The following is a 27,228-nucleotide window of genomic DNA, read 5'->3' as shown; positions in this document are numbered from 1 at the left end:
CTCCAGAACTGCCAGCAGCAGGGAATTGCAGACTTTAGTGCTCAGTTCCTTTTTGTTTGCTGCCCTCTGCGGTTGAAGCTGTAAATTAAAGTGGACTTGGCTGCATGGAGCTAGCTTTACATACTTTTGAACAGCCTCATTTTATTTGCTACTAAGAAGAAATTAAAACTTAGAAACTAGATAAAATACATGATTTCTAGCTTCTTCTTTACCAGCTGAAACACAAGGGTTCTTAAACTTACAGCTAATTGCAAGAGTATTTGAAGTTGAAAAGGGAGGCAACTCCCATTCTCATTTTCATCTCCTTGGCTGGTTTAGGGGAGCCCAGTTGATCTGTCAGTGTGTTCTGCCTCCCTGCCAGGAGGGGCATGGTTCCATCACTGGGTAGGGGTGGGGCTGCTGCTCTTCAGGGCACCTTGAGGCTCACAGAGTAATGTCAGTAGGCCAGGACTTCTAGGACCAAAAACTCCACAATTCCAACCCTATATACATTTTAAATTATTTATTTGTTTGTTTGTTTTGTATAAATATGCCCATTTGTTGATATCAACATTTCTCTGAAAATTAATTTTTTTATAGAATTCAAAGGTAAAAACATGCAGTATTTCAACATACAATGACTGAGTTTGGAGAAAGGATGGAAAATAATTGTTTAGTAATGTCTTCTCAGATTATTCAGGTGCAATTTGTGGATTTTTTTTAAGATAAGCAAAAAAATCTCTAAATATGGCAAGCATTTCCTGTAATTCCTGTATATCAAGTTGATATACAGCAAAGCTATCTCCTGCATTTTGCATCTGTCATTTTTTGCCCTCATGCCTTCTTATCTCTGTAGAAGAGAATCCTGAGGTTTTTTCTTAAATTAGTCCTAGTCTCTATTAAATTCACACATTTTAGTAGTCAGTTCATGAAACTAATTTCAGTAGTGTTTCTCTACGAAAGACTTGGGTGTCTATAGTTGAGTTCAAGCTGTACTGCTGAGGTACAGCTGTGGATGGTGGAAATATAAGGGCAAAATTCCAGAGGAGCTTCACTTCCCAACCCTTCTGTGGAGCACAGCAGGTTTTTCACCAGTGACATTTACTTCCCTCTGCATTCACAGAATACTACTTCCCTTACTTGAAAGGGCATTGTGAAGAGAAGTGTATAAAACAGCAGCTGAGATCCAGATGCTGCATTAACAGCTCACAGATACGTGAGCACCAAGGTAGTTCTGAAGGATTGTTGACCTTTCAATAGATCAGAGTTGGCAGGCTGTCCCAGTAACACCAAAAGCAGCAAGAAAAGTGCTGTAAGATGTTTATTACCTGAAATGGTCAAAAGCACAGTGTTATCTTTTGCAGAAAACGGAAATAGCTCTGTGTGATTGCTCCAGTCTACTGGAGATAATTCAACTTGAGGAAAAAGTGTTACATATTGATCACCACTGTCATTCTTTATGCAGGACCCTGTCTTCTTCAATGATTGCTTTCTAGGGCACACCATAATTAGTGTCTAGGTTCTGATAATTACAGTTATGGAGAAGCAAATTTTAAATTCAGAAATGTCTTTAACAAGAGGATTTCTCTGTTTCAGAGATATTTAAGCCAACAGTTCACTGTAATTCTGTGCTGCATGAAAGCCTACATCAGATGCTACAAAGAAACTGAAGCTATTTAGAAAGTAATTAATGCAGCCAGGTTTACAGTTGATTAGATATCCCATTGAGAGCTGCACTGTTTTGCACCATCATGTTTTCATGCTGCTTGAATAAATCTGTCAATTATTCTTCTGTTCACTGAAGAATTTCCTTAATACTATCTTCAATTGCTTTATCCCTTGGTTATGAGAATTTTCAGATGAAAACAATGTATTCCACTGTCGAAAAAAATGCTTCATTATGTCAACAAGGCTATGCTAGATAAAGCATTTCTCAGTACTGCTGAAACAAATATTAATGGAGTGCATAATTTTTTGTTCCTTATCTTTTGACCATAGGATTTAAAATATATCAGTTCCTTTTCATAGGCTGAAGTGGCTTTTTAACATAGTGATGCTTGCATGATGCATATTCCTTATCTCTGCTCAGTGCTTGCTTCAAGACATCAAGATTCAGAATAAACATGCTTTGTGAGAAGACAAAGAATTACCAAAAGCAATACCGATAAAGTTGTGTCTTTATTGCTGATCTGATGGGCAATTTCCTGCCTATGCTGGAGAAGACAATCATTTAAACCATCTTCCTAACAAGGAATCTTTAGCAGCATTAAATGTAATTAACTAATGGGTGATGTTAAAGAAAAGGTCAAAGAGCCCTCTTAGCTTTAAGAGTGTAATTTTAAAATGTTTAACATCTTCCAGTCCTTGGAAGAACATCGACAAAAAGAAAAGTATTAAAGCTACCAGTGAATGACAGCTCTTGAACACGAATATCCTCTATCTTAAATACCATCTTCATTCTTTGATTTGTTCCATTTCTTTCCCCATATTTGTTCTATGTCTGTGTGTTTGTTGTTAAAGTGACATAGCATTTCCAGCACTTTGCTCAGTGTGTGCCTTTTCCTTCCCTTTTCCTTCACAACTGCTCCAGACTGATCGCATAACCCCAGATGACATAGATTTAGAAAACGAACCCTGGTATAAATTCTTTTCAGAGCTGGAGTTTGGACGTCCGGTAAGTGAGGATAGAATATTGATATTTCCACTTTAGGAAAAAATCTTTTTAGAAGGAGGAATTTAAATTACCAAGTTCACCAAGTATAAGCCAGTAAAATTATTATAAGGGGTTTTTTTTTGAGGAAAGGCAGTAAAGTTCCATAAATATAAGTATTTTTTTCAAATAGACTCTTAAATTGCTAGAGTAGTTTTAGTAATAGCTTTAATAAGGAGTATGTATTAGATAAATAGTAGTGTGTAAGTATTTAATAACAAGACAAATTCCATTATAAACAGGGATGTTTGCCGGTTTCTCTCAACTTTTTGCATTTGGCTGGATTATTTTTGAACAATCTTCTAGGACAGAAAAATATGACAGTTTGCATTAAGGAAGCCAAGTTGCAGATCATATCTTTTACTTAAAGGACCAGATCTAAATTTAGATGTATGAAGCCAGAAACAAATTTCTTACAGTAGGAACTACTGAGAATTTTTTTCCTTTTTTTCATCTCTTATATGTATACATGCAGAATATGTATTTTTTGCCTGAACACACAGATATGGGTTTGCTCTGTTTTCAAGCTGGACACCTGTTTGAATGGACAGACTTCAGTTCTGCTCCAATTTTCACAGAGAGCCATTACCCAAAACAAGGGCTTGGGCAAACAGGTGCTGGTTTAGACCTGCTGCCAGCACTTAAGTCTAAAATTATAAACCTGAATGGTTGCATCTGGCCAAAACACGTAAAAATCAGAAATATCTCAAGTTTTCACCTTCAATTATTTTAGCACTTGCAGTTCTTCTGCAAATACCATAGGCTTAGTTGTATCTAAGCACCTAAGGCTGCTTGTATTTTTTTTACAATAGTAAAACAGTAACACTGTCCTTGAGGCAAGACTGAGAACTAGATTTCACTTCCTCCCTGCACAACGCCTTAACAACTGGGTTGGAGATGCACCTGCTCTTGCTTTTGCACACTCCCTCTCTGGCTCCACAGAGCTCAAAGTCTTTCCTGTACACTCTAACATCTTTGGGAAAAGGGATAGCAAATATCTTCATCCCAGAAGAATGCCTAAGAGGATAGTTGCAATATCCAGACAGGCAGAAAATTAAAAGAAGTTAAAATCCCCTTAGAAAAAGGAGGGAAGTAAACCTAAGCACTCCCTCAGTCTTTTTAAGCATTCTCATAGCTCCCCAAGATCCTCCCTGAGATTTTTTGAGTTTAAAAAGCAGAAGCCACAGGCCACAGACAGGAAATCTAAAGACATGAGCTTGAGAGTATCAGGATTTAAAATATCCCCATTCTTTTCATTCCCTGTCAGCCAACAGTTCTCTGGAGGCCTATCGGGATTTTAATTAGTGACATGCCAGCTACATGAGGAGCCTGAGCACAGACACAGGGCCTTGGAGGACACCCTGGAACCAGGCACCTTAGTCCCTTTCTGTAGCTAGCCGTAAGCCAAAATCAAAACTCCCTGCTGCTTCAGGGAGAGCAGAAGAGAAAGCAAATTATATACACTCTTTTAAAACCTTAATGTTTTAATCATAGTGTTTTAAAAATTACCCATTGAATATCCCATGAAAATTTTAAAAAATAAAGGTAAATATATCTGGGTTTAATTTCTTGTGCAGTGGTCTATAATGTTATCACATTGTCATGGATTACTTTTTATCTCCCTTATCCTGCCATTCAAGTGGTATTATCATTTCTCCCTCTAGGTGGGCAGAAACAGTACAGATAAATTCTTCTGATTATCCATATCTGAACAATATTTTACTGATAACAATAAATTTAAGATAAAATATATTGAAATTTCTCCAACAGAGCATAACTGTGATGCTTTAGACCTTTCTTTCTCAGTGTTAAAACTTGCTGGTATTTATGCAACCATTCCAGTTGTAAATTTTACCACCTAAAGTTACTAACATTTTATTAAGTTATTTTAAAAATAACACATTTATCCTTCCATTCTACCCGTGTGTGTCACTCTTTGTATCTGACGCTGTCAACACTTAATTTCTAACTGTGTCACCTTTTCCACATGTTTCATTCCTTGCTGCCATTGATCCTCCTTCATTTCATCTCTACACTTCTGCTTTTATGATGCAGCCACCTAAAAAGCTTTTGGACTATGTTCAAGACAGTTCTTCTGGTGTTTCCAATGAGGTAAATGAATGGTTCTTTTTCAGATGATTCTCTTGGGAAGAAGGGTTGGAATGCTCACCATTTATATCTTGGTTTGTTAAAATTTAGTTGTTTCCTTCTGATAGCTATGAAACATTTCTAATTCACAATCATTGTATCCTTGTCTTCATATCTTTCCAGATCACTAGTGCATTTGGATGTTGATCTTATTATCCTAGGAACTGTGAGTCCTTATACCCAAAACTTCTCAGAGATTAACACCCAGAATTACACAACACTCCATATGTCTCTAACTCTGACAAATTCCCACTTTTCAGAGTTGGGCAAGTGCATTGCACAATTAATCCATCAGCTCAGTTTAATTTTTTTTATTAAAATATCTGACTGCAAATTCTATGTGTCAAGTGAAAGCCTTTGTGGATAAGCTGTCATTTCTCCAATTAAGTATTTATGACTAAGGTTGCTCATCAGGTAAAACAGCAATTAATAGTACTTTTGTAATTTATAACTCAGGATTGACAGTTGCTGTCAGTACTCCAAATAAAATTAATCAAGATCAGGTAGTGGGTTGACATTGCCCTACTCTGAGTGGGAGAGATTCAGGCTTTCATTCCTTCTCCACTCCCTCTCCATTTTACAGCGTTAGGGCAAAAGTCAGCAAATCCTCTACTGGCAACTTTGCTTCATATGGTGGCTTTACTTCATCCATATTTGTGATTCACTCTCATCTTCTGTAGTTTCTCCAAAAGTTTAACTCAAATTGTGGTCTTAAATTGTTAATTGTTTGCAATTTAGTCTCATTTGATTTTAAGCTCTCTATAGATCTAGAAAAAGCTCATAGTTTTGAAATTTGGGCCCAGTTCTCTGAAAGAAAAAGCTTCTAGGCCTTTTCTAATTCCTGTTGGTTTTCAATATATCAAGGAAGACAATCTGAAAGCCCTAACATGACTTTGAAATACTCCCATGTTCAGTAGGTCTGGGTAAAATGGCTATTAAGTATCACTGGTTTTCTCTTGGATTAATTTACAAAGTCCTCTCTTTAATTTTGAAATTTTAGTAATCTTTAAATATGATAAATCGTGTTCAAAAACGACAGAAACTTAATACTTCTCCAGAGGAGGAGACTATTCAAAATAACTTGATAAAGTATTATAACCATCATGCAAACAAGCCTATTTGTTATTTTCCTTTTACTTTTGCCTACTTTCCCTAGCTTCATTTTTAATCAGCATTAAAGCCTTGATGCATGAAAACAGCTAAAATACTGGGTTAATTCTAAATATATATATCAATTTTTTAGTAAAACCAAATCAAAGTATTCAAAAAAGATTTGGAGTTGTCATCTCCTTTTCTCAAGTTGCCTTTATTCATACAGAGCAATGTTGACTATTATGGAAGATGGCTAACTATTTTTGGAGATGGGAGAGATGTGTTCAGTTGGGCCATCTAAAAGTGGGTCAATAAACACCCAAGAGCTGATAAGACAGCTGCAAACAGTAAAACAAGTAGTAAAAAACAACCACACACAGTATTTACTTTCACCTTTCCTCTATATGTCACATCAATGAAGGTCTTCCTATGGAGAGAAGGTATAAACTCCACACAATCTATAAAATAATATATGCCTGTAGTAGAAATTAGTGTTGTATAATGGGCAAAGTACAGGATCTGTCATAGAGAAAAAACTTCAAAGCCAGCATCAAATAAAGGATAAAAGGGCAAGTGGCATTCAAGGTGGTAAAAGAATCTTAAAGGATGTAAAGTGAAAGCCAGTAACCCAGCAGTCAATTTTGGCATGATAGGCACTTCTAGCCATCTGTGTATAGCCTGGGGAATGCTATGGATAAGGAAGTTCCCTCTGGTGGGATTTCCATTGTGTGATCCCATAGCCTTCCACAGGAGACACTGAGGATCTGCTCCGCCCTTAGGAGTGACATCATGGTCTGTACAGGCACGGAGCCACTACAGGTGGTGGGAAGCAAACACTGCCTCATTTGGCCACTGTCCCCTCCGATGTGGTCAGGGGTAGCAAGTGGAGGTGGTTGGCATCTACACCAAAGAATTCACAATGACAATTTATCTGCAGTGTTTGCAGCACCTTGTGCAACATTTCTGAGAGATCACCTGTGGTCTTGAGGTTCCTTCCTGGCTGCTTCCAGACTGTGGCAGTGACTGGTCAAGAGAAGGAAGATGGCTGTGGCCAGTTTTGAAATGAGACTGGGGTGTTTTCCAGGACAGGCTGAATGCAGGGAAGCACACAGACCTGAGGCCTTTGCTTCCTGTGGTTATACTGGCTGGTGGTGTGAGCAGCACTGTGTCTGCCTTCTATGGTTTTATTGCAGATAGACCTCATACTATTGATATATATCTTAAAATCATTGCATTTGGAGAGTGATGGGACATTAGTCACAAAGTACTTATAAGCCTTCAGAGAGTGTAAAGAAAAACTTGAAAATATGAACTATGTGAAAATAGCTCAAGTTTTAGATAACATTTGTTTCCTATTGTGGCATGTTTGTGTGGCTCTCCCAACCCCATAGTCCTAAAAAATCTGTTCCCAAATATTCTAAGACTACTGGTGACTTCTCTACTTAAGTGTCAGTTAACAGATCTGGGTGAAGTTCTGTTCATGAACTTGCAAATCAAATCACTGGGGAAAAAAATCCAACAAAAGAAAGAACTTGTACAGCCCATGAGTGCCCTTACTTCAGCAGTCCTTCGGGGCAAAGATTTTTCCATGCAGGGAAAAAGCTAAGAAGGCTCTCTATAAAGGGAAAAAATATTTCCTGCACCTTAGAAACCTGTATGATAGTTCTATTTCTAGTCCATTGAGTTATGGAAAGCTGAAGTGACAAGGCAGGAACTTGAAAGAAGTTCAATTCTTGAACCTGACTGCTTTATATCCATGAAGAAATACTTCAGAAACCAAGAAGTTCATTCTAGATTCATACCTGGGTACCAGAACTGTAATATTACTTAATTCTGACTAAAGGCTTAAAATAGTTGATTTAAAATCAGTAGTCATTTAAGGCTGACTTTGTATTAATAATGTAATTATGGAAGTTCCATCTCCCAGTAGCTGCATCTGTAACTCCATAAGCAATGACTAATTTTCTGTGATGAGAACTGTTCTTACCAGGATTATAAGGTATATGAGGCCAGTTATGCACCACAAACGTCGTGGGATTGACAAAAGCTTCTGGCTATTATTGATTGTAGGATTTTGGTGAGTAACTGAGGGATGAAGAGAAGCTCTGCAGACCTCACATGTACATAAAAGAATAATTTTCAGATTTTTCTGCTTTTACAGTAAAGATTTGTTTCAGCTGTTCTGTGTCTGGTTTTGAAAAGTATATAGAAAAGCATAATTAGGGATCATTATGTAACAGTGCTTTAAAGGAAAAAAATTACTGAAGTAGAACAGGTAATGAAATCTATCAATGCTTTTTAAAAGCTGCATAATTTATTCTCATAAAACGTTGCTCTGTCTGTGATGGAGTGCTCCGGATGTTAATTATCATGGGCTGTTATTATAGGATTTGCCACAGAGTAACAAGGAGTCATCAAATATGATAAACAAAAATTGTCACCCTTTCTTCAAATACAAACGTAACAATCCATGTTACGAAAACAATCCATGTTTGTTTTCACAGGCTTCCTTATATCATCACTATTCAACAGACAGAGGCCTGGACAGGCCCTCCAGGTAAGAAGCACTATCTATACTTCAGCAGACACAGATTATCCAGCCTGAGGGTCTTCTTTGGGACCTGACACCAGCAGATTTTGTAAAGAGTCAGATTTTAACATTCACCTTGTGAGCTACTGGCAAATTAGATGCTTGGAGTGTTAATTTTGATACTGATGTGTAGATTTTATTTTAGTTTTACAGGGACTTAGTGTTTGCATTTAAATTAATCACACTGTGTTCTGGGTCTTTCCACTAACATCTCTGAGCTTCTCTCTCAGCAGCAGTGATTTATTCTTTACCCTTACTGCCTGCAGTGTATTCAGTGCTGTTTCCCTAAGCATGATACCTTGACTGTTGTCAGTCTCTGTCTTTTTCATATCTTTGCACCTAAACTCTAGTTCCAAAAAATAGTCTAACATACCTTGATGCATTTATTTCAAAGAAAATGGCATAGTAATGTTGTGTACAGCTTTAAAACAATCAGGTTAAGAACAAATTAATCTTTTCACTGGGAAATAGGCTGTAAGATATGTGAGACCAGTGCTTCTTCCCTTTATGTGTTTTTCATCTATAAACCAATATTATAATTACGACCTTACTTCTTAAATTCCTGAATTCTGATCTCAGAGTCAGACTGCTGCTGATCCTGCTTTTTTCTGTAGTTCTGCAAGTACTGCGAGTGACTACAGAAAGCGAAGGAAGTCAGAGCCTGCTGTGAGTCACCAGAGGGCACACAGTGACCAGAACGCCAACAGACCTAACCTGGGCCGTACAGACACACAGGGCTCATGTTCCACCCTTAGAAAGCCTTTAACTAGCTCATCTCCTTCTTCTCCATCACGAGCTAAAGGTAAGAGGAGGCCACATTAGCTGGCAGAACACTGCTGCTGGTGTGTTGTACTGGATGTGGGTAGCAGCTGCCTGCTGCGGCTCGGGGCGTGGCCCCAGGGGATGTGATGTGGAGCAGCAGCTTTGAGCCTTTCCTGAAAGGCTGACTTCTTTATTCTTACAGGCATAATTTTAAGTTGGAAAGCTGGATTTGTAACAAGGACTTTCCAGTTTCATGTCTGCTTGTTCTGACAAACGAGAATTGACTAAAAGAAGACTATGAATTCTACCACAATATATAAACACTATTTTTATTAACTCTACTACTCTCTTACTAGATTATTATGATTTTAAAGCTAGTTTTATTATATTGAGAAAATAAATTGAGACAAATTACCTGTAAGATTAAAGATGTATGTCCAGGATAGTAGGCCTTTTAAATCCATAGGTGATATCTTAGTTGTCAGTTATCAGGACCTAATGTAATCAAGAAAATATCCATTGTTATCAGGATGTGATTTAATCAAGAAAGCATCCATAGTCTGATTTCTTACTTTTTAAATCCTTGGAAGTATTTAGTAGAGCTGATGCAATCTAATTAGCTTATTTTTTGCTAGTAAGTCACCATCCTATTACTGTTTTCCATATCTCTCCAGGAAAGAGATCACAGAGTCAGTTCTTCATTTGGGTTTTTGGAGATTTGGATGGGTTTTTCTAGAAAACAAAAAAGCTTCCAGTAAAACATAAAATGGAAGTAATAGATAGAGTAATACTGAATATAATATGTCTCCATCTGTTTGAATTATTATTTTTATTATTCTCTTAATTGCTCTGTTTTGTAGCTATACTAATCAGTAAACTTTTGTAACAGTAAATTCACAGCGAAAAGAACATAATATCCAGACTGCAACAGAAAGTGTCTAAGAAAAGCAGTGAGGAACATTGAGAGTGAGGTGATTATAAAGCAAATGTATTTTAAACATTTAAAACATTAAAATGTTACAGCAGTAATTTAAAAGTGGAATAACTCACCCATTTGGCTTACCAGGCCAGGCATGGATTCTACTTGCCTGCATGTGCCTTTGACTCCGCCACCAATAGCAAGCACTAAGCATGACTTCAACACTTCCTGTGTTTGAAAATCCTTCCATTAAGAATATCTTCCACAGCCAGTTACCTTTCAGAAGGTGACACCATTCTCTCCCAGCATTATGACCCCTGTAGAATTTTAATTTTTCTTGAAATTAACCAATTTGTTAAAGGAGCACATTATAAACTGTTGGATCACCATGAATTTTGAACTCAAATGTTTCAGTGACAGATCTAGATTCCATTAATTTTAGAAAGCAGACTGAGCTGTTTGAAGCATCTTCCTGAACTGAATGTTGCCACTTGGGACTATTTTTGAAAGTTCAGTACAATTATGAAAGACCACCGTTCCAGATTTGTCTTGTAGTGTCTTCTAAATCTACCATGCACATAAAAATATGTCTTAAAGCTTGAAAAATCAGGCTTTTGTTATGGAAGTCAATCTAAGCGTTATTTTTACTTCTACATTGTGGTTAGGCTCAGTAAACTGATACACCTTCATTTACACTTGCATAACACTTCCTGAGCTGCCTTCTTCTGCCCTGCATAAGCTGTACAAAACACTGCTTCTTTCAGTGCTACTACACAGGGAAGGAGTAGGCTACCTGTGAATAACATGGAGAAATTTCCTACTTGATCTGATACGAAGATTTATCTTAGTTTTAACTATCTTAGAATATGTGGATGCTGTGAACTCTGGGCAATTATAAGTTAAAAATCATAAACAACTTTTTCAGAATGCTCCATTGGAAAAGTCAGTGTTACCCTGAGGTCTAGATTTGTTGTGTGACTTCATCTTTAAATACTTTGCAGCTTTTATTTTCTGTTGACCTGCTTAAAAATCCCAATTAATCCCCAATTAATGCCTGGTTTCTTATGTTGCTTTGATGGCAGCGGTTGTAGAGGAGATAACATCTCTATAATTAATGAGGAATTCTTTTTGTTGTTCAGATTATCATGAGTGCATTTTAGGAGCTGGAAAATAACTTAATTATTAACTCTGCAGTCCTAGTCTGTAACAAACTATGTACTGACCTAAGCTGATAAATGCACTAATTACTATCTCTTTTCTAGTCTTTCTAATACTTACTGATGCTAATTCCAACTTTCTGAATCTTTTAATTTCTGGCAATGTCTCTTTTTTACCATGCTGCTCTATGGATTATAAAGGTGGGGATATTAGCAAAGTATATCCATCCCTTTTAAGTTACTCAGTGCACAACCACAACACCTCAAATGAATTAGATTACTGTAGCACTTACAGACAACATTTAGCTGTTCCAAATGATTCAAGAAGGGCAACCAGCTACAAGAATGGCTGGCAAATGACTCGCCAAAATGCAGAAGTCTGGAGTAGCACAGAGGAAGCTGCTTCTCCAAAGAGGAAATCTCGTAGCTGTGATGACCTGTTGACAGATGATCACGATAGCTATCCCGATGCACAGGCCAAGGCCGAAAGCATGGGCTCTCTGTTATGTGAGGAGGACTCCAAAGAAATTTGCTCAATGAACTGGAACTCCCCATACGCTGAGGGCCGTGGTAGCGGTAGGTCAAGAGTTCGTCACAGATCTGCGCACGATGCTCCAGGTTTCCTGAAGATGTACAAAAAGATGCACCGCATCAATCGCAAGGACTTGATGAATTCTGAGGTGATTTGTTCTGTCAAGTCCAGAATACTGCAATATGAAAAAGAACAGCACAAAGGTATTCTTCAAGGCTGGAGAGAGTCATCTACTGAGGAGGTGCCCAGAGACATGGTGCCAACCAGAATATCTGAATTTGAAAAGTTAATTCAGAAGTCGAAATCAATGCCGAACCTTGGTGATGACATGTTGTCAACAGTTACATTAGAGCCTCCTAAAAATGGCTTGTGTCCAAAGAGGCGGTTTTCTATCGAATCCCTGCTGGAAGAAGAAACTCCAGTCAGACATCCCACTCAGGTACAACGGAGCTACAAGTCTAAAACCCTGGTGCCAATTCATATTGAAGTGACCAGTGATGAGCCACAGCGATCACATATAGATTTTTCAGACAGCGATCAAGACGGGGTGGTTTCTGATCTCAGTGACTTTATCCAGATAGAGGGTTCATCCTTTTGTAGTGAAAGTGACTTTGATCACTTTTCCTTCACTTCATCTGAAAGCTTTTATGGATCAGGCCATCACCACCACCACCATCACCACCACCACAGGCATCTCATCAGCTCCTGCAAAGGGCGATGCCCAGCATCCTACACCCGCTTCACCACCATGCTAAAACATGAAAGGGCTAAGCAAGAAACCACTGAAGATCCAAGGAGACAGGAAGCAGAATCTGGCCTGTCTAAGATAGCATTCCTCGTCAGTCCAGTGCCTTTCCGGAGGAAAAAAAGTGCAGCTCCTAAAAAACAAACTGAAAAGAAAAAATGCAAGTCATCTGTGTTTGAAGCACTAGATTCTGCACTTAAAGACATCTGTGACCAAATCAAAGCTGAAAAAAGGCGGGGAAGCTTGCCTGACAACAGTATATTACACAGACTTATTACTGAGCTGCTTCCAGACATTCCAGAAAGGAATTCATCTCTTAAAGCTCTGAAAAAGAGTCCCACGCACCAGCCTTTTCATCCACTGCCTCAAGATGGTGCTATCCATTGTCCACTGTACCAGAATGATTGTGGAAGATTACCTCTTAGTGCCTCTTTTCCAGACATGGATGCAACTAACAACAATGATAGTGCACTGTGTTTCCAAGGTGGATTTACTTTCTTCCTCTATCCTTGTGATTGACTTATCCAACCTTACTCCCTGTGTTTCCCCACCCTTTCTCATTCCACTTTGTGTTGTCTATAAGAAGCTTTCATCCCACAAAATTCTTAGTGAAGGACATCATTTTCACGTAGGTGTTGAGGATAGATAAATTTGCTGTCTATTCACAAAATACAGTAACCAGGGCAACTGAAGTAGCAGTGCATTTCAACTAATTGAAACTAAATTAGTTCTATAAATTATAATTATGTTATTAAGCAGTGAATTCATGCATCATAAGATGCTGAAACCAATATGCAGATAATCCTTTCTTTATAACTAAGAAAAAAAGAATGTGCATCTAAAATATATTTTACTATATAATTTTATTAAATGTAAGTGATAAAAATGCTGTTAATGCTGCCAGTATCATAGAAAGGTGGTTCTGTTTTCTTATGAATCCACTACTTTGTGTCATTTTTTGTGAATAGATATTAAGGTCATTTTAGGAAGTTTCCACTGTTCAAACAATTTCCAATTTCTGTGGCAGCAAAACTAATACTTTCCATAGAATTTCAAAATAAATTTTGAGAAATTTCCTGTCTTCTTAGAAGGGAATTTCTCAATAATCTAAACAAGAATGAAATTTTCAGGGTACGTATGACCAATCTGTTTTTAAAGTTACTGCTTTGAGTTGCTTGTTGCTCTGCCTCTTTTTTGATTTTTCTTTTATTTTAATTTAAAAAATAAAAAATAGTTAAAATATATTCTTGAAATCCCAAATGGATGTAAGAGAGAATGTCTTTAATATAGAAAGTATGCAATATTTGATCAGACCCATCTTATCCTTATTCTCACATATTTTTGTGTAACTTTTGCAAGTAGCACAATAATAAATATGTATTTCAAGAGAAATCAGAATTGAACCTATTACCATCTTTTCTTAACTAGTTGTAACAGGCATATTTAGAATAGAAAATTTGGTTAAAAAACAGCTATAAAATGCAATTCAGAATTTAATTAAACATACTTGATCATAATTAACCCTGGCACACAGTACTACATGATGAGATTCAAGTTGTTGAAAAATGTGTTTTTCACATATTTTAGTTGCTAAATGAGAATTTTCCAGTCTGTGAAAATAAGGAAATCCATAGTGTAAAGTAAATGTGGATTTCTATTAGCTTTTGCAGTTATGAAGGAGCCTGGTATGAGGAAAGCAATACCCTCTGTCAACATTAATATCCCTAAAGTAGCGTGGCGAATGAGTAAAGCAGAATATTCCATTAGTTTCCATCAGCACCAGTCATGGCTGAGCTCTATTTCTAATTAAGTTTCTGTGTTTTGCTGGACGTGTGTGCATCTCTTACAGCCACACAGAGACCTGAAGGTCACAGCAGATGACTGAAAGCTACCAGTGTTGACTGCATAAGGAGCTGTGGAGAAAAGGAGAAATTTTTGTCCTAAAGCTTCTGCATCTCCACTCCTTTCCAAATCCTCCTCTTACTGCTAGAAATTTAAGAAAAAAAAAAAAACAGATGTGTTTGGAGTAATTAATTGTATCTCTAGGTTTATTCAGTAGGTGTACATCCTCATTCAGGAACTCATGCCATATCAAAAAAGCTGTGCAGAACTAGGGCTATGATATACTTACTGGGAATTACATGCTTACAACCAGTGGCATATATAATAAAATGATCTCTTTACCTCCATTGCATTTATCAATACCCTCAAGTTTTTGTGGCTTAGCCAACAACCAGTTAGAATGGATGAGATGCTTTCAGTTCTTTTCTTTGTTCCACTTGCATTTCTTTAGAAATGTATGAGCTTGGTAACAACAGATTGTGGGAATGAAGTCAAAGGAAGACAAATATAAATCATGTTTCCACTAGAAAGTACCACTGTGGTAGTAGGAAACTAAAACGGTGCTTCTAGAAGTTAAGAGGCAGTTCATTAAATAGTTCTATTTTCATTTCACATTTTCAACTTGCAGAGCTATAGAGTGTATAAGATTTTGATTTTATCCTTATCAAAACATGAGAAAATATTCACCATCCTGTAATAAACACTGGAAAACTGTGCTTTAGAAAAGTCTGCCACATAGATTGGTGACTAATATAGTTTGTATTCCATCTCTTAAAACAGAATTGTTTTTATGAAGTAACATCCTTTTAAATTTCCTTGTGCTGCCTAACATGTGCCCCTGGTAAAGTAGAAATGCATCTTAGGAGGAAACAATGTTTCTTCACATTTTTCTCATTGAAGCATGCTTGAATCATGTGTTGTGCATGTAATTATGTGTTTACATTGCTGGCATTCCAAACAATGTCCTGCAACCTGATGGAGTCTGAGTACTGCTGTCATGTCTTCCACTTGGCCCAGCAGGGGAGCATCCCTTTTTCCAGTGAGGCATAAATACACTCTCTTGGTCCTCAGTCATAGAGTTCCCTCTGCTCTGGATCAGAGGACAGCCTTAGCCTTTGCTTAAAGTTAGTAATTTTGTTTTTCCTTTAAAGGTGCTCTTAACCATCATACCACATGCTTTTCTTGCTATTAAATGTTAAATAATAGATTTCAATATCTTTTCACCCTCCTAAATCAAAGCCAGCAGCGTTACAGATTTGAATGGCTTTATCATAATTTCACATAATTTCTGTTTTCAGTAGACCAGGAGTCTCCTGGAAGCTATTCTTCTGCTTTCACTGATGTGGGACGATGTACTCCAAGGGAGAGAAGAGGAACTACAGACAAAGAGGTAGTGAAACAACAATAAATAACACAGCAATATCCATATGGAAAATTGTTAACATATTTGAGACAAGATTTGTCTTGGTTTTAAGACTATATAATGATGCAGACCAAAGGAACAGCATCTTCCTTTTTCATTAAGGAGATTGGTACTTCAAGAAGTTAAAATAATACCAGGCTTTGTATTATTTTATTAATAACGGAAAAATTATTTTATTATTAACAGAAGCTGTATTCTTCTGTTCATTATTAAATAGAAATGGACATAAATTCACTAGTTATTGATCAGCTCTGTCAAAACTGATTGGAGTGTGTGTTTGGAATAGAGAAAAATAACAGATTTGACTGGGGAAAGGCTGTTCAGAAACCCAAAGTATTACACAAAGAAACTACCTTGGTAGTTTCAAAACTGATACAAAACATCTATATTTCACTGTTGTTTTTGTTTGGAAAGCAAACCACTACTGTTAGTGTATTAGACAAAACCAGTTATCCTAAGAGGAGTCTCAAACATCTGTAGCAGTTGGTGATTATAATTAGGTACTGATTGCTTGTAGTAATGTTTTGGAAGAGTAAATGGAAGCAGGCCACCAGAAAATGGAAGTATACCACCTTTAAAGTCACACAAAGCATCACTGAAAAGTACATATTGAAAAATAAAGTATATTATTCTGTATCTTAAGAATGCGTAGAGGTCTAGAACTATAAATGCTCTCCAAACAACATAAAAGATTACTATATTTTAATTGCTAATAGATAAGATTTTGGTCTGGGCTATACACCTTAATTGTTAGAACTGAACTCAGAACCATTTATACCCCACTGACTTGCTTATATTTCGGCAATTTGATTAAAATTCTGCTTTTTTAAAAAAAAAAAAGATTTCTCATTACAAAATACAGTCTAAAAAAATTCCATAGGCATACTATTCCATAGGAGTTCCATAGTTCCATAGGAGCCATATTGTATGATTCTTTTAAAGAATCCTTTGACATGGAAAACCATCTTTCAATTTGAAAATACATAAAATACTTAAATGACAAGACATTTTTAAGATCATTTTAAAAGGTTTAAAAATGTTAAAGAGAAAAGGCATCTCTATTTCCAGTATGTTTTGTACATTTCAAAGTATTTTGTATTTAAATAGCTCCACTGTTCTTTTCATATCCACTTTTTCTCTTATTTGCTTTAATAGTTACAATACCAGCTGTACCAAAATCAGGAAAGACTGCATAGAGCTACAGTTTATATGAATCATATGTTGATATGAATATCCCCTCCTGTCTAACAGACTGTTTTTAATAAGAGCAAGGAACAGAAAAATGTTTTTAAATTTAGGCTATCTTATTTGAAGGAGATCTGTAATGGAAAATTGTATTAGTATGGCAAAAATTAAATTGACAGGATCCCTATAATAACATCAGGGATTTTTTATCATAGTGAAAACAATTCTGTAGGTGTGCTAGATTTGCTAGTCTTAAAATGACAAGAAGAGAGAGAACCAATTCAAGAACACCTGGCCTGGAATAAAGCTAAAATGTAAAATGTACAAGTTTCCCTTTTTATTCCTGTCATAAAAAGATGTGCACCTTTACATCATGACAAATAGTATCTCTCAGAAAAGCATAATCAGCCATTCTAGTCACTAGGACATCCTAGAGAGGCATTTATTAGAATGGGGTGATCTTATCTGTGCAAGTACTTGCAGAGCAAGACTAAATCACTTCAACAAATGCCCTCATGTGGTTCTGCTTCTCACTTCCTCTGAAGTATCTGGTGCTGGCTACTTGTCAGATACAGACAGTCCTATTGAGCTTCCATGTACTTGGTGACAGAACTTGATAAATGTATGAAAGAAATGTTATCATGTGATTGCCTGTGATAGCAAGAGAGCTGCATAGATGACTCAGATCACCTCCAGTCCTGTGCTTTCTTAAAACTATTAATGTAATTATAGAAATTAAAAATATTCCAACCATTTCCAGCTGTCAGAGGATTTGTGTATGTATAAATATATATATAAAAGTCATGCTTCATTGCAATTGAAATTAGCCTACAGATAACAAGTTTACATTAAAGGCACCTAAAATACTACAGAATATTAAGTATGTGTATTTATGTTGTACCTAGTTGCCTACAAGTCACATTGACATAGTTAACTTTTTTCTTTACTTTGGTACTTCTCTTAAACATCAAGTTGCACAGTAGTCTGCATTAAAATTTAGCTATTTCTGGTTTTAGAACACTAAGTCCCAAACACCTAACTGCCTTAAAAAAAAAAGATATATATTTTATTGCCTATTTCTTCAAGAAGCACTGTAAAGCTCATCCTTTTCTTTTTGGATCTTGGTCACCTTTTCAAAATTGAAACACATTTATCATATAGTAATACTACCTGAATGTATTAATCACTTCACCTGTTTTTCAGAAACTGCCAGCTAGAGCTGTATATGACTTTAAAGCTCAGACTTCTAAGTAAGTACTAGACTTTTGTTCATTCAAGAATTCATAATTCAAGCAAACTCTTTCTACCACTTAAGTGGTGTTCAAGCCAGTTTCAACAGTGAGTGCCATGGGCATGAGGACTCCGCTTGTTGTCACAGTAGTCCCTGCACTTGCAAACTGTGTGAGAAGTTACTTTGTAGTAAAATTATCTTAAATTACTATATTCTCCATTGTATCTGTTTGAACACATGAATAGCTGTGCATCTTAAGCCTTCTAGAGCACAGGCTGTGAAGGCTCTTTGTTTGCTGTGAATTACATTTAGGTGACAGAGGGTAAATTGCTTAAACTACTGTAACAGATAATGAGTTTATCAAAAGTCTGTATAATGCTTCGGCCTCTTCCTGTCTTAACATACACAGGCTTTCTGCAGGATATGACATGCCACATACCAACACAAAAAGCAGTGGTCCATAACAAAAGAATGGGAACCACTAATTTAAGACATGAGACAGTCAAAGTAGAATGTCTACAATTCATTTCTGCTGTTGTTCCAATGATTCAAGACATTTAAACAATCTTTAGATATGACCAAACATTGACACTAGAATTGCATTAGCTGTGTCAGGACAAAACTCACAACTGAAATTACCAGAGTGGCACATCAGCTCTTGAAAAACCAAATGGATGATACAGCAAAGATCTCCCAAGCCAGGATCTGAAAATATTCTTAATGATGTTTAAAAGTCCCTTTTTGGTATCCAACATTTAACAACCCACCGTCTCTGATATCGAGAAATGGTGGGAACATAATGCTGTATCCTTCATGCTTCTCAATAGCTGTTATGAAAGAAAAAATGTGTAAAGCAGAAGCACATCAAGCTTTATGCTGCAGAAAGGTAGTGATAAGCCATGAAGATCATCATACTTGCATGCACACATCATACTAAGTTCTCTGGTGGTAACAAGCAATGCTTCCTTGGAGTGACAATGTAAGACAGGCCTTTATAACTTTTGCATGGGATTCATAAATTCAAGTAATTTAATTTTATATATTATGATCAACTGATAAATGTACCACAGCTGTGACACTTTTTCTTCAAATGTTTAGTTGTTACATTCTGTTTCAGTTCCAAACTGTAAAGATCTCAGGAACCATGCAGGGAGAAGAGTTAAATGTAAAGCTATAAACATCTGATATAAATAAATTTGTTACAGAGAGCTGTCCTTTAAGAAAGGAGATACTGTCTATATCCTCAGGAAAATTGATCAAAACTGGTATGAGGGTGAGCACCATGGAAGAGTTGGAATATTCCCAATTTCTTATGTTGAGGTTTGTTCTTTGTTTTAATTCTTTTAAATAATTTGGGTAGTAGGTCGACAAACCACGTGAGATTGATGAAAATCTGGTTTTTCTTTTTCCTCAGAAACTTTCTCCCCCAGAAAAAGCACAGCCTGCCAGGCCACCTCCCCCTGCACAGATTGGAGAGATTGGAGAAGCTGTTGCCAAATATAATTTCAGTGCAGACACAAATGTGGAGTTATCACTTAGAAAGGTACAGTTGAGAACTATCTTCCATCAAAATAGCATTATAATGTCTCCTGCTACACAGAATCAATATATAGGTAAATACTGCTCTTTGTGCACTCTGCACATTCTAGATTTGCAATGCACAAAGCAATGCCATGGTAGAAAATAGCTTGTTGCCTTGCAGTCAGTCTCAGCTACCTGCAAATACTGAAAATGTGTTTTGCCTTTAATTTGGACTGTGGCAGAGTAGCATATGCAATCAGCTGCTAACTGCCCAGCTAAATTTTGAGTTTTCACTTCAGTTATCTATTCCTTTTTTAAATTATTCCTGGCTGTCACAATTATTATAGTAAGGATTTTACTGCAGAATAAATAGAAAATTACACAAGATAAAAGATACCCAAAAAAGCCTCAGAGATATTTTTCTGAATGTAAATATTTTATTTAACAACAGCTCTTTGTTTATAATGTTCTATCATCTTTCCTATGCATATCCTGTTGGCTATACTGAATTACACATGAACAAAATAACTGTTTAATTTCTGAAGTTTGTTAGACATTGGAATATTAATACTGTAGAGAATCTTTATTATTGCAGACATTAAATACTTAGTTGTAAGCAGTGGTTACTTCTCATCCACTGGGAAGTTCTGCCCCTTACTTTTTTTTTTTCTTTTAAGAATTAGAGTTCATAGAAGCTATTCAGTGGTTTGTTTTTCTTTTAAGCAAAAAAGTAAGGATAGAGATGTTTGTTGCTGACCTGCAGCCTAATCCAGCACTACTGAAAATAATGGATGTTTTTTTATTAATTTGAAATTTGTAAAAGTCAGAAAGGTGTAAAAAAAACCCCAGGAAGAGGAATTTAGAGAAGTTAGATGTTGGGGGTAATTGGGTGTCTTATTTCTTTCTAAAATTAGTTTTTGTGTTTATTGAGGTGATCATAATCCTAATGGCCCAATTTTGGTTTGTTTGGAAAGTTGATTTGCATTGGTTTTCCTTTGTTCCATTTCACTAAGGACAATTGTAGTGAACTCCACACATCAACTACAGAAACAAAATTGAAGAAACCCAAAAGAATACAAAACTAATAGGCAAGGATTTGTTTCAGAAAGACATGGTGAAAAGAACATCATGTAAACCAAAGAAGGGTCTAGCACGTAAAGTACAATGTTTGAATATAAGGTTGATGTTTCCCATTTCAATTTCTACAGTCCCTAAGAACAGGGAGGTTCTGCCCATTTTACATAGGAAAAACACTTATTTCTCTCATATTTTCAACAGACTGACACATTTTGGTTTTCTACCTTCACTTACTTGAATTTTACTGATAACAAAGCACTTGCACAGATTTCACTGTTGAACTTTTATCACTCTTAAGAAAAAATGGGTATATCAGTCAATGCATACTATAATTGGGGCATTAGCTAGTGGTTTGGCCAACAATTAAAACAGGTTATGTTCCAAAGAAAAGTGTTAATGTTAATCTCCCAAGCAAGAGGAAAGGACAAGATGAGATTCCCCTCCAATAAAAGAACAGCATTTATAGCCTATGCCTCACCCCTCATTTTACTGGGATGATAGTTTTACATATGGCTGTTATCAACGGGAGGAAAAAATGGGAAAATGGAGATGATGCTCAAGACTGATGGGAAGCAGCACTTTAGGGAAGATAATATTATGTGTTAAAATAATAGTTGTTATGTACAATATTAAGTTTCAATGTATGTGCTGATAACTCATTTTCATAATGAATTTCAGGGAGACAGAGTAATTCTTCTTAAGCGAGTTGATCAAAACTGGTATGAAGGTAAAATACCAGGAACCAACAAACAAGGCATCTTCCCTGTCTCCTATGTAGAAGTCATCAAAAAGAATCCATCAAAAGGTGTAGATGACTATCCTGACCCTCCAATACCCCAAAGCTATTCTAGTGACAGAATACATCATTTAAGTTCAACTAAGGTAAGGATTTTCTGATGTTAGTTGCCACCCCTAGAGTGGGTGTAATATCTTGTAATATTTTGTCAACGTTATACATAACTTAGGATTAAGTACACAACATTTTCTTTCTTGCACAAGTAGAATTGCATTACTATGTTGTTACTAAATAATTTTTAATAGACAAGTGTGTCTCATATTCTGCCAGGATTTATGCTCTTTTCTTAATTGGCTATTACATTATTTTTAGTAGAGACAGGTGAAATTTGGGCAGATAAGTCAAGTCAACAGAGAAAAAATTATTTGGGAATCTTAGCAAGAGTTTGAGCATTAAGAGCATGTCTAGCAGATTTCTAATAGTACAATGTGAAGGCATTCCCATAACACAGCTGTCCTAAAAGCCTATGGTTCCATAAGCATGCAGGACACAGCTTGCCAAGACCAGTTCTGTACCTTTAAAGCAAAGAACAGCCAGTGATTCTGTACCAAAACTTTCCTCCTTTTGCCATTCACAGTCTATGAGGAGGCTATAATGTTGGTACATTCCTTGGAGTGGTACAAACTGACAGTGTTGTTTCATTTAGGAGTGAGATGATTGTCATCACATTGTCAATGAACTTGAATGCAGACCTTTATGGTTGTATATATTTTCACACCAGATGCATATCATAGGTTCCAAATTGTTCTCCTTCCTAGTCTAGATAACCACCACAAACCATACTACAGGATGCTGCAGAAAGATTCCTGTGTTCTGGTTTATCACTCACTTGTGAGGCTTTGCGCTCACCTGTGTGGGGAACATAACATTTTTGGCAATGATCGAAACTAAGAAAGTTTCTGCATATAAACTGTGCTTAGAATTAACTTGCTATCAATTACTTTGAACATTCAAGATGGAAACTTTTCTAGATCTTCCTCTTTACCTTTGCTGTTTATCTCTTCAGCATGGGCAGTGAGTTTTGTGTGTAATTACAAACTTCTTTGTCCTGCTATTAATTCATGTTTCATTTGGGTTTGTCCTCTTTTCTGCTTCTATCTACTTCCATACTTGTGAACATCCATACGCTTCAACTTTGAAATAAGTTCCACATTTACTAACTACTTTAGGGTTGTAAAAAGCTACCCAAAGATGTCATTTATAGGCAACAGTAGCCCCTGAAAATATTTCTTAGTAATAAGTATCAGTTAGTTTGGGACAGTTGCTCTAACAGGTCTTGTATGGGTTTCCAGAATGTGTCACAACAGAGAACTAGATCCTATCTCTTCTATTCCCACAAAAATGCTCAAGTAACATCAAATTCTCTAGCTACCAACTGAGGTATTCATAAGCTAGGGCTCCTTATTGTTCCAGGAATCCAGAGGGTCCTGAAGGCAAGTCAAGACTATGAGGCAGTATAAGTGCTCCCTATTCCAGAGATGCCTCCCCGTGGTTTCTAAGGAGCAGGCTTCTCTCTAAGGTATCCTGCCAAAGCTCCATAGCTCTTGTTGAGCACAGGTGGTGCTTCAGAGCATTTACATCCATATTACAAAAGTATCCTGCTACTATTACTAAGTTAGTTTTTACTAAACTAGTTCACGAGGGAAGGAAATTGGTAGAAGCCTTCTTTTTAACATAGGATACTTCTTCAACAATCAGGTTAAAAAAAAATCAAAACCACCTTCAGCTGAGACACTTAAACAGACATCTTTTTTCTGGATTTTGCTGTATTCACAAATGGCAATACCATGAAGAAGACATATTGTTCCTGGCTACCTAGAAGAATTTCATCAGTCCTGAAGGTGTTCTAGAGTTTACCGCACTTTCTGATACCACTTTCCCTATTTCTTTGGAGATTTTTACCACATATCACTCCTTGTTGCTAGAACAATTGTACTAAACTTCTCTGGCCTAATGGCAGTAAGATAAATAAGCAATACAAGTTGTGAGCAAGTTTTGCTCTCTGTAACTTGGCCTAATCCATATATATCTTTAGATATACTTACATAGTACTAGTTACATAGTGTATAGCCATGGGACAGTAAAAATGGTGAAATCTCCTTAGCAGTACTATTGACCTTAAAACCACAGGTTAGGGACCCTTGCTTAAGAGGAATGATGAGGGAAAGAGACTGAGTATTTCTGTAACAGCCTAGCTCTGTTTAGCAGGCTGTATTGTACCAGTCTATACTGTTTACTTTGGTACAGAAGACTCTGTAACAAAGGTTTGTCTAATTATAATATAAAGCTGTTTGCCTCAAGAAAACTCAAGCAGAAGGTAAGTAAACTAACCTCCCTATTCTGCAACATTATTGTAGACTTCTGAAATTTTTTTCTCTGGTACATTAATAACTAAAGTGTGTAGTAATCCAGATAACTTAGAGGTGTACATCTAATTATTTTGGATAGTTGTAACAATGAGATCAAAATATTTTTTGCTCAAGTTTAATTTTGAGGATTTATAGTAATAAAAATGCATTTCCAGTATTTACTGAAGCAATGGATATCTACTGATGCTGTGTACGTATGACTCACCAGTCTCTCGTTCTTAGAAAAGGACGTTTCTTTTACCAGAAGGATACGTCAATCAATATTGTGTAACGGTACTCAAAGCATACTCTTGTGTACTGTGCTGTCACTATTTCAAAAGCATTGTTGATTGCCTATGTCCAGTTTGAACTGAATGTACCTTTCACAAATGTTGACATCATTTTGAACTAATAGGGTTAATTTTGAAAAACAAATTCATTCTGAATTCTCAATTTCATTCATTCTGAGCAGCAGCTCATGCCTTAATAAAAGTATGCAATGTATTAAAGATGTTTCTTAAACATTTACTCAGAAATATTAAGAAAAATAGAAGTATTAACATTTTAATAATTAGAAATTACCTTGGTGGTTGTACTTAGAAAGAAGTATTTAATAACACCTGAAGTGTACTTCTGAAAATTCTATTCTCAAAATAAGAGTAATGTTTTGGGAAAAATTTATTATTATTATTATTAATTGTATGATTTAATAACCTGTGACAGGCTCACTAACAGAGCACCATGAGTAACATAACTTCAACAGATCAAATGCAGTTGCCTTCATGAATGTAATGATTCAGATCTGTCTTCATGTTTGACATTTATGCCCTAAGCCAGAACCTGATAGTTTCATGTTTCAAATGTCTTTCCTGCTGTTCTGATTCATAGAGTAGTGATTTCAGACACTCATGGTCACTGAAATTGTACCCTGTAATCCAGATGATGGCACAGACATTTTTCTTTTCCAGTTTTCTCATATCCTAATTCTCTGTCATGCTTATCTATTTCAATTCCCATGTTTTTCTTATTTTTGAAGTTGCCTTCCCAAGCACTGACCCCACTTTCCAGACAACTTCCGTCGTCTTGGTCACACATTGATCAAAAGATTCTCCAGGTTGACTGTAGTGACTTGTTCTCAAGGACTGTTGGGTTTTCACCTTCAGGCATGTGCAGCTTAACTTCTCCATCAGTTCCAGACGGTTTTCTTTGTGACTTAGAAGAACTCAATTCCTTGGCATTAGCAACCTCCCAGACTGTAGCAATCTCCCCAGGTAATAGCATTCACCATGTTAAGGATGGTCACTTTATGCCAAATACAGAGGTGTTTCTCAGCTCTCCTACAGATCTCCCTCTGTCCTCTCTTGTATCTCCCTCTGTCTCATCTTCAGCCAGCTCATCTTATGACATAACACATAAGCATGTCAGCAACAATACCAAGTCAGGAAAAGATAAAGACTTAGAAAGCATAATTGATTGTTTAGTTATTGAAGTACCTAGAGATTTCTCAGATGCTACAAGAGAAGGTGAACACGGTGCTATGCATAACATCCCTTTGCCATATGAAGAAGGTTCCTTGTCCAGTGTGCTAGCTGCAAGTGCTGAAAACGAAGAGGAAATCTGTACTGCAGACCTTTCACTTAATAAAGAGGATCAGTCAGAATCTCAAGAATCAGATTCCTCTGAAGAAGCACAAGACAAAACAGAAGAACTGACTAGACTGTATATAGAGGAGGATCTGGTACATGACAATTTAGAATTCCCAATAGCAAGTGGAGAAGATTCTATGGATTGTTATGAAGGATATACTTCACCAGATATTTTTAAGGTATTTTAATTTCTGACTTCTGTGTTCAGATAACTTAGTATAATTATTCTCTGCCTTGTATCTACATGTTTGTATTGTGCACAGGCACACTTTTATATAATTGCATTTGATAAAACTGAGCTCTGAGCAAGATGGTTTAAGAAGAAAGGTGTCCCTGCCCATGGCAGGGAGGTTGGAACTAGATGATCTTTAAGATCCCTTCCCACCCAAACCATTCTATGATTCTATGATTAAACATTGTCAGCGTTAGGGGGCAGTCCCTTCTCAGAAGCAGGCATATGCACTATTGTAAATTCTATGATGTATCAATTGTGTAGTCCTTTCCCTCTTGCCCCTGCTATTTGCTGAGGAGTTTCTGATGTGAAAAGCCAGCGAACCATTTCCCTCCCCAGCCCATTGCGTGCTGCCCCTTTTGAGAGAGGCCCCAGCAAGCAAATGCTGTCAGCAGCCTGCAGAGGGAGGGACGTGTGCCTGCTGCAGAGACTCTGCAGTTTGTGCTTGGCATGTGTCAGCTCACAGCTGATGTATTTATAGCAGGCTCTGTTACAAGGATCTGACTAACAGTAACAGATCAGATTATGTTTGGCAGTTACACAAATGCTTCTTCCCCGTTCCTCTTTGGGACCCTACATCACTGAGCTACCCCAAATGTGTGCTGGCCATTAAATGCCACAATGTAACTATACAGTTTGTGTGGCTCCCAGGCATAGCTCTCTTTTCTGTTCAGCACTTACTTCAACAGACTATTCAGGTAGTTACTTTCACTGACAGCATGCATGTCAGGTGCTTAGGACAGTATGTTTTAGACCAAATGTTAAACTATTTAATTACATTTTGCCCTTTAATTACATTCTACCCTTAAATGACCTGAAAAACAAAGAAGAAAAATTAAGAATAGAGGAGAAATCCATGGCCACAAATGGCATCATTTTAATGCTTTCTGAGGCAAGATATGTCTTCCAGAAAAGTAGATGACTAATAATAAGATTAGCGTGAGATTTGTGATTGTTGAGGTTAGTTACATGTCCCCTTACTGAGCATTTGACATCCTTCAGCTGATTTTGGAACACAGTTTTATAGCAGAGCTACTTCTCATACTTCTTAAACATTTAAGCCAGCTCTGCTTTCTGCTGGAACATCAAGAGACTGATCCTCTTTTCCATCTTTCCTCTAATCTTCCATTTCCCTCTGCCAAGGCACCTACTTCCCACTCCGTTCCTACAATATCCCTGTCTACTGCTTCCCTCTCAGCTCCTCTCCTCTCTAAACCCTTAGAGCAGCAGGAGAAAGATTCACTACAGTTAAAGGTAACTGCACCCCTTGAACATGGATTGTTGTAAAGCTTC

At 36.8% G+C, this 27,228-nt stretch overlaps 1 protein-coding gene across 20 annotated transcripts in view; it reads left to right on the top strand.

Moving 5' to 3' along the window:
• The window catches only part of SORBS2 (sorbin and SH3 domain containing 2), a 145,129-nt gene that overhangs the window by 106,610 nt on the left and 11,291 nt on the right, over window positions 1-27,228 (top strand). For 7 of the 20 annotated variants that reach the window (XM_074541405.1, XM_026791537.2, XM_014264853.3 and 4 more), the window contains 8 exons: window positions 8,434-8,486; window positions 9,134-9,321; window positions 11,559-13,118; window positions 15,778-15,866; window positions 18,288-18,334; window positions 19,521-19,635; window positions 19,730-19,858; window positions 21,592-21,795. In XM_074541405.1, the coding sequence (XP_074397506.1) occupies window positions 8,434-8,486; window positions 9,134-9,321; window positions 11,559-13,118; window positions 15,778-15,866; window positions 18,288-18,334; window positions 19,521-19,635; window positions 19,730-19,858; window positions 21,592-21,795 (2,385 nt within the window). Of the gene's footprint in view, window positions 1-2,569; window positions 2,654-4,744; window positions 4,802-8,433; window positions 8,487-9,133; window positions 9,322-11,558; window positions 13,119-15,774; window positions 15,867-18,287; window positions 18,335-19,520; window positions 19,636-19,729; window positions 19,859-21,591; window positions 21,796-25,093; window positions 25,883-27,078; window positions 27,190-27,228 lie in introns of all 20 variants that reach the window. The other 13 variants (XM_074541413.1, XM_074541409.1, XM_074541412.1 and 10 more) reach the window with 7 other exon arrangements.

Source organism: Zonotrichia albicollis, chromosome 5 (assembly GCF_047830755.1).
Source record: "Zonotrichia albicollis isolate bZonAlb1 chromosome 5, bZonAlb1.hap1, whole genome shotgun sequence".
NCBI lineage: Eukaryota > Metazoa > Chordata > Aves > Passeriformes > Passerellidae > Zonotrichia > Zonotrichia albicollis.
Note: the sequence above shows the minus strand (reverse complement) of the source record. Positions and strands in the feature narration are given on the sequence as shown.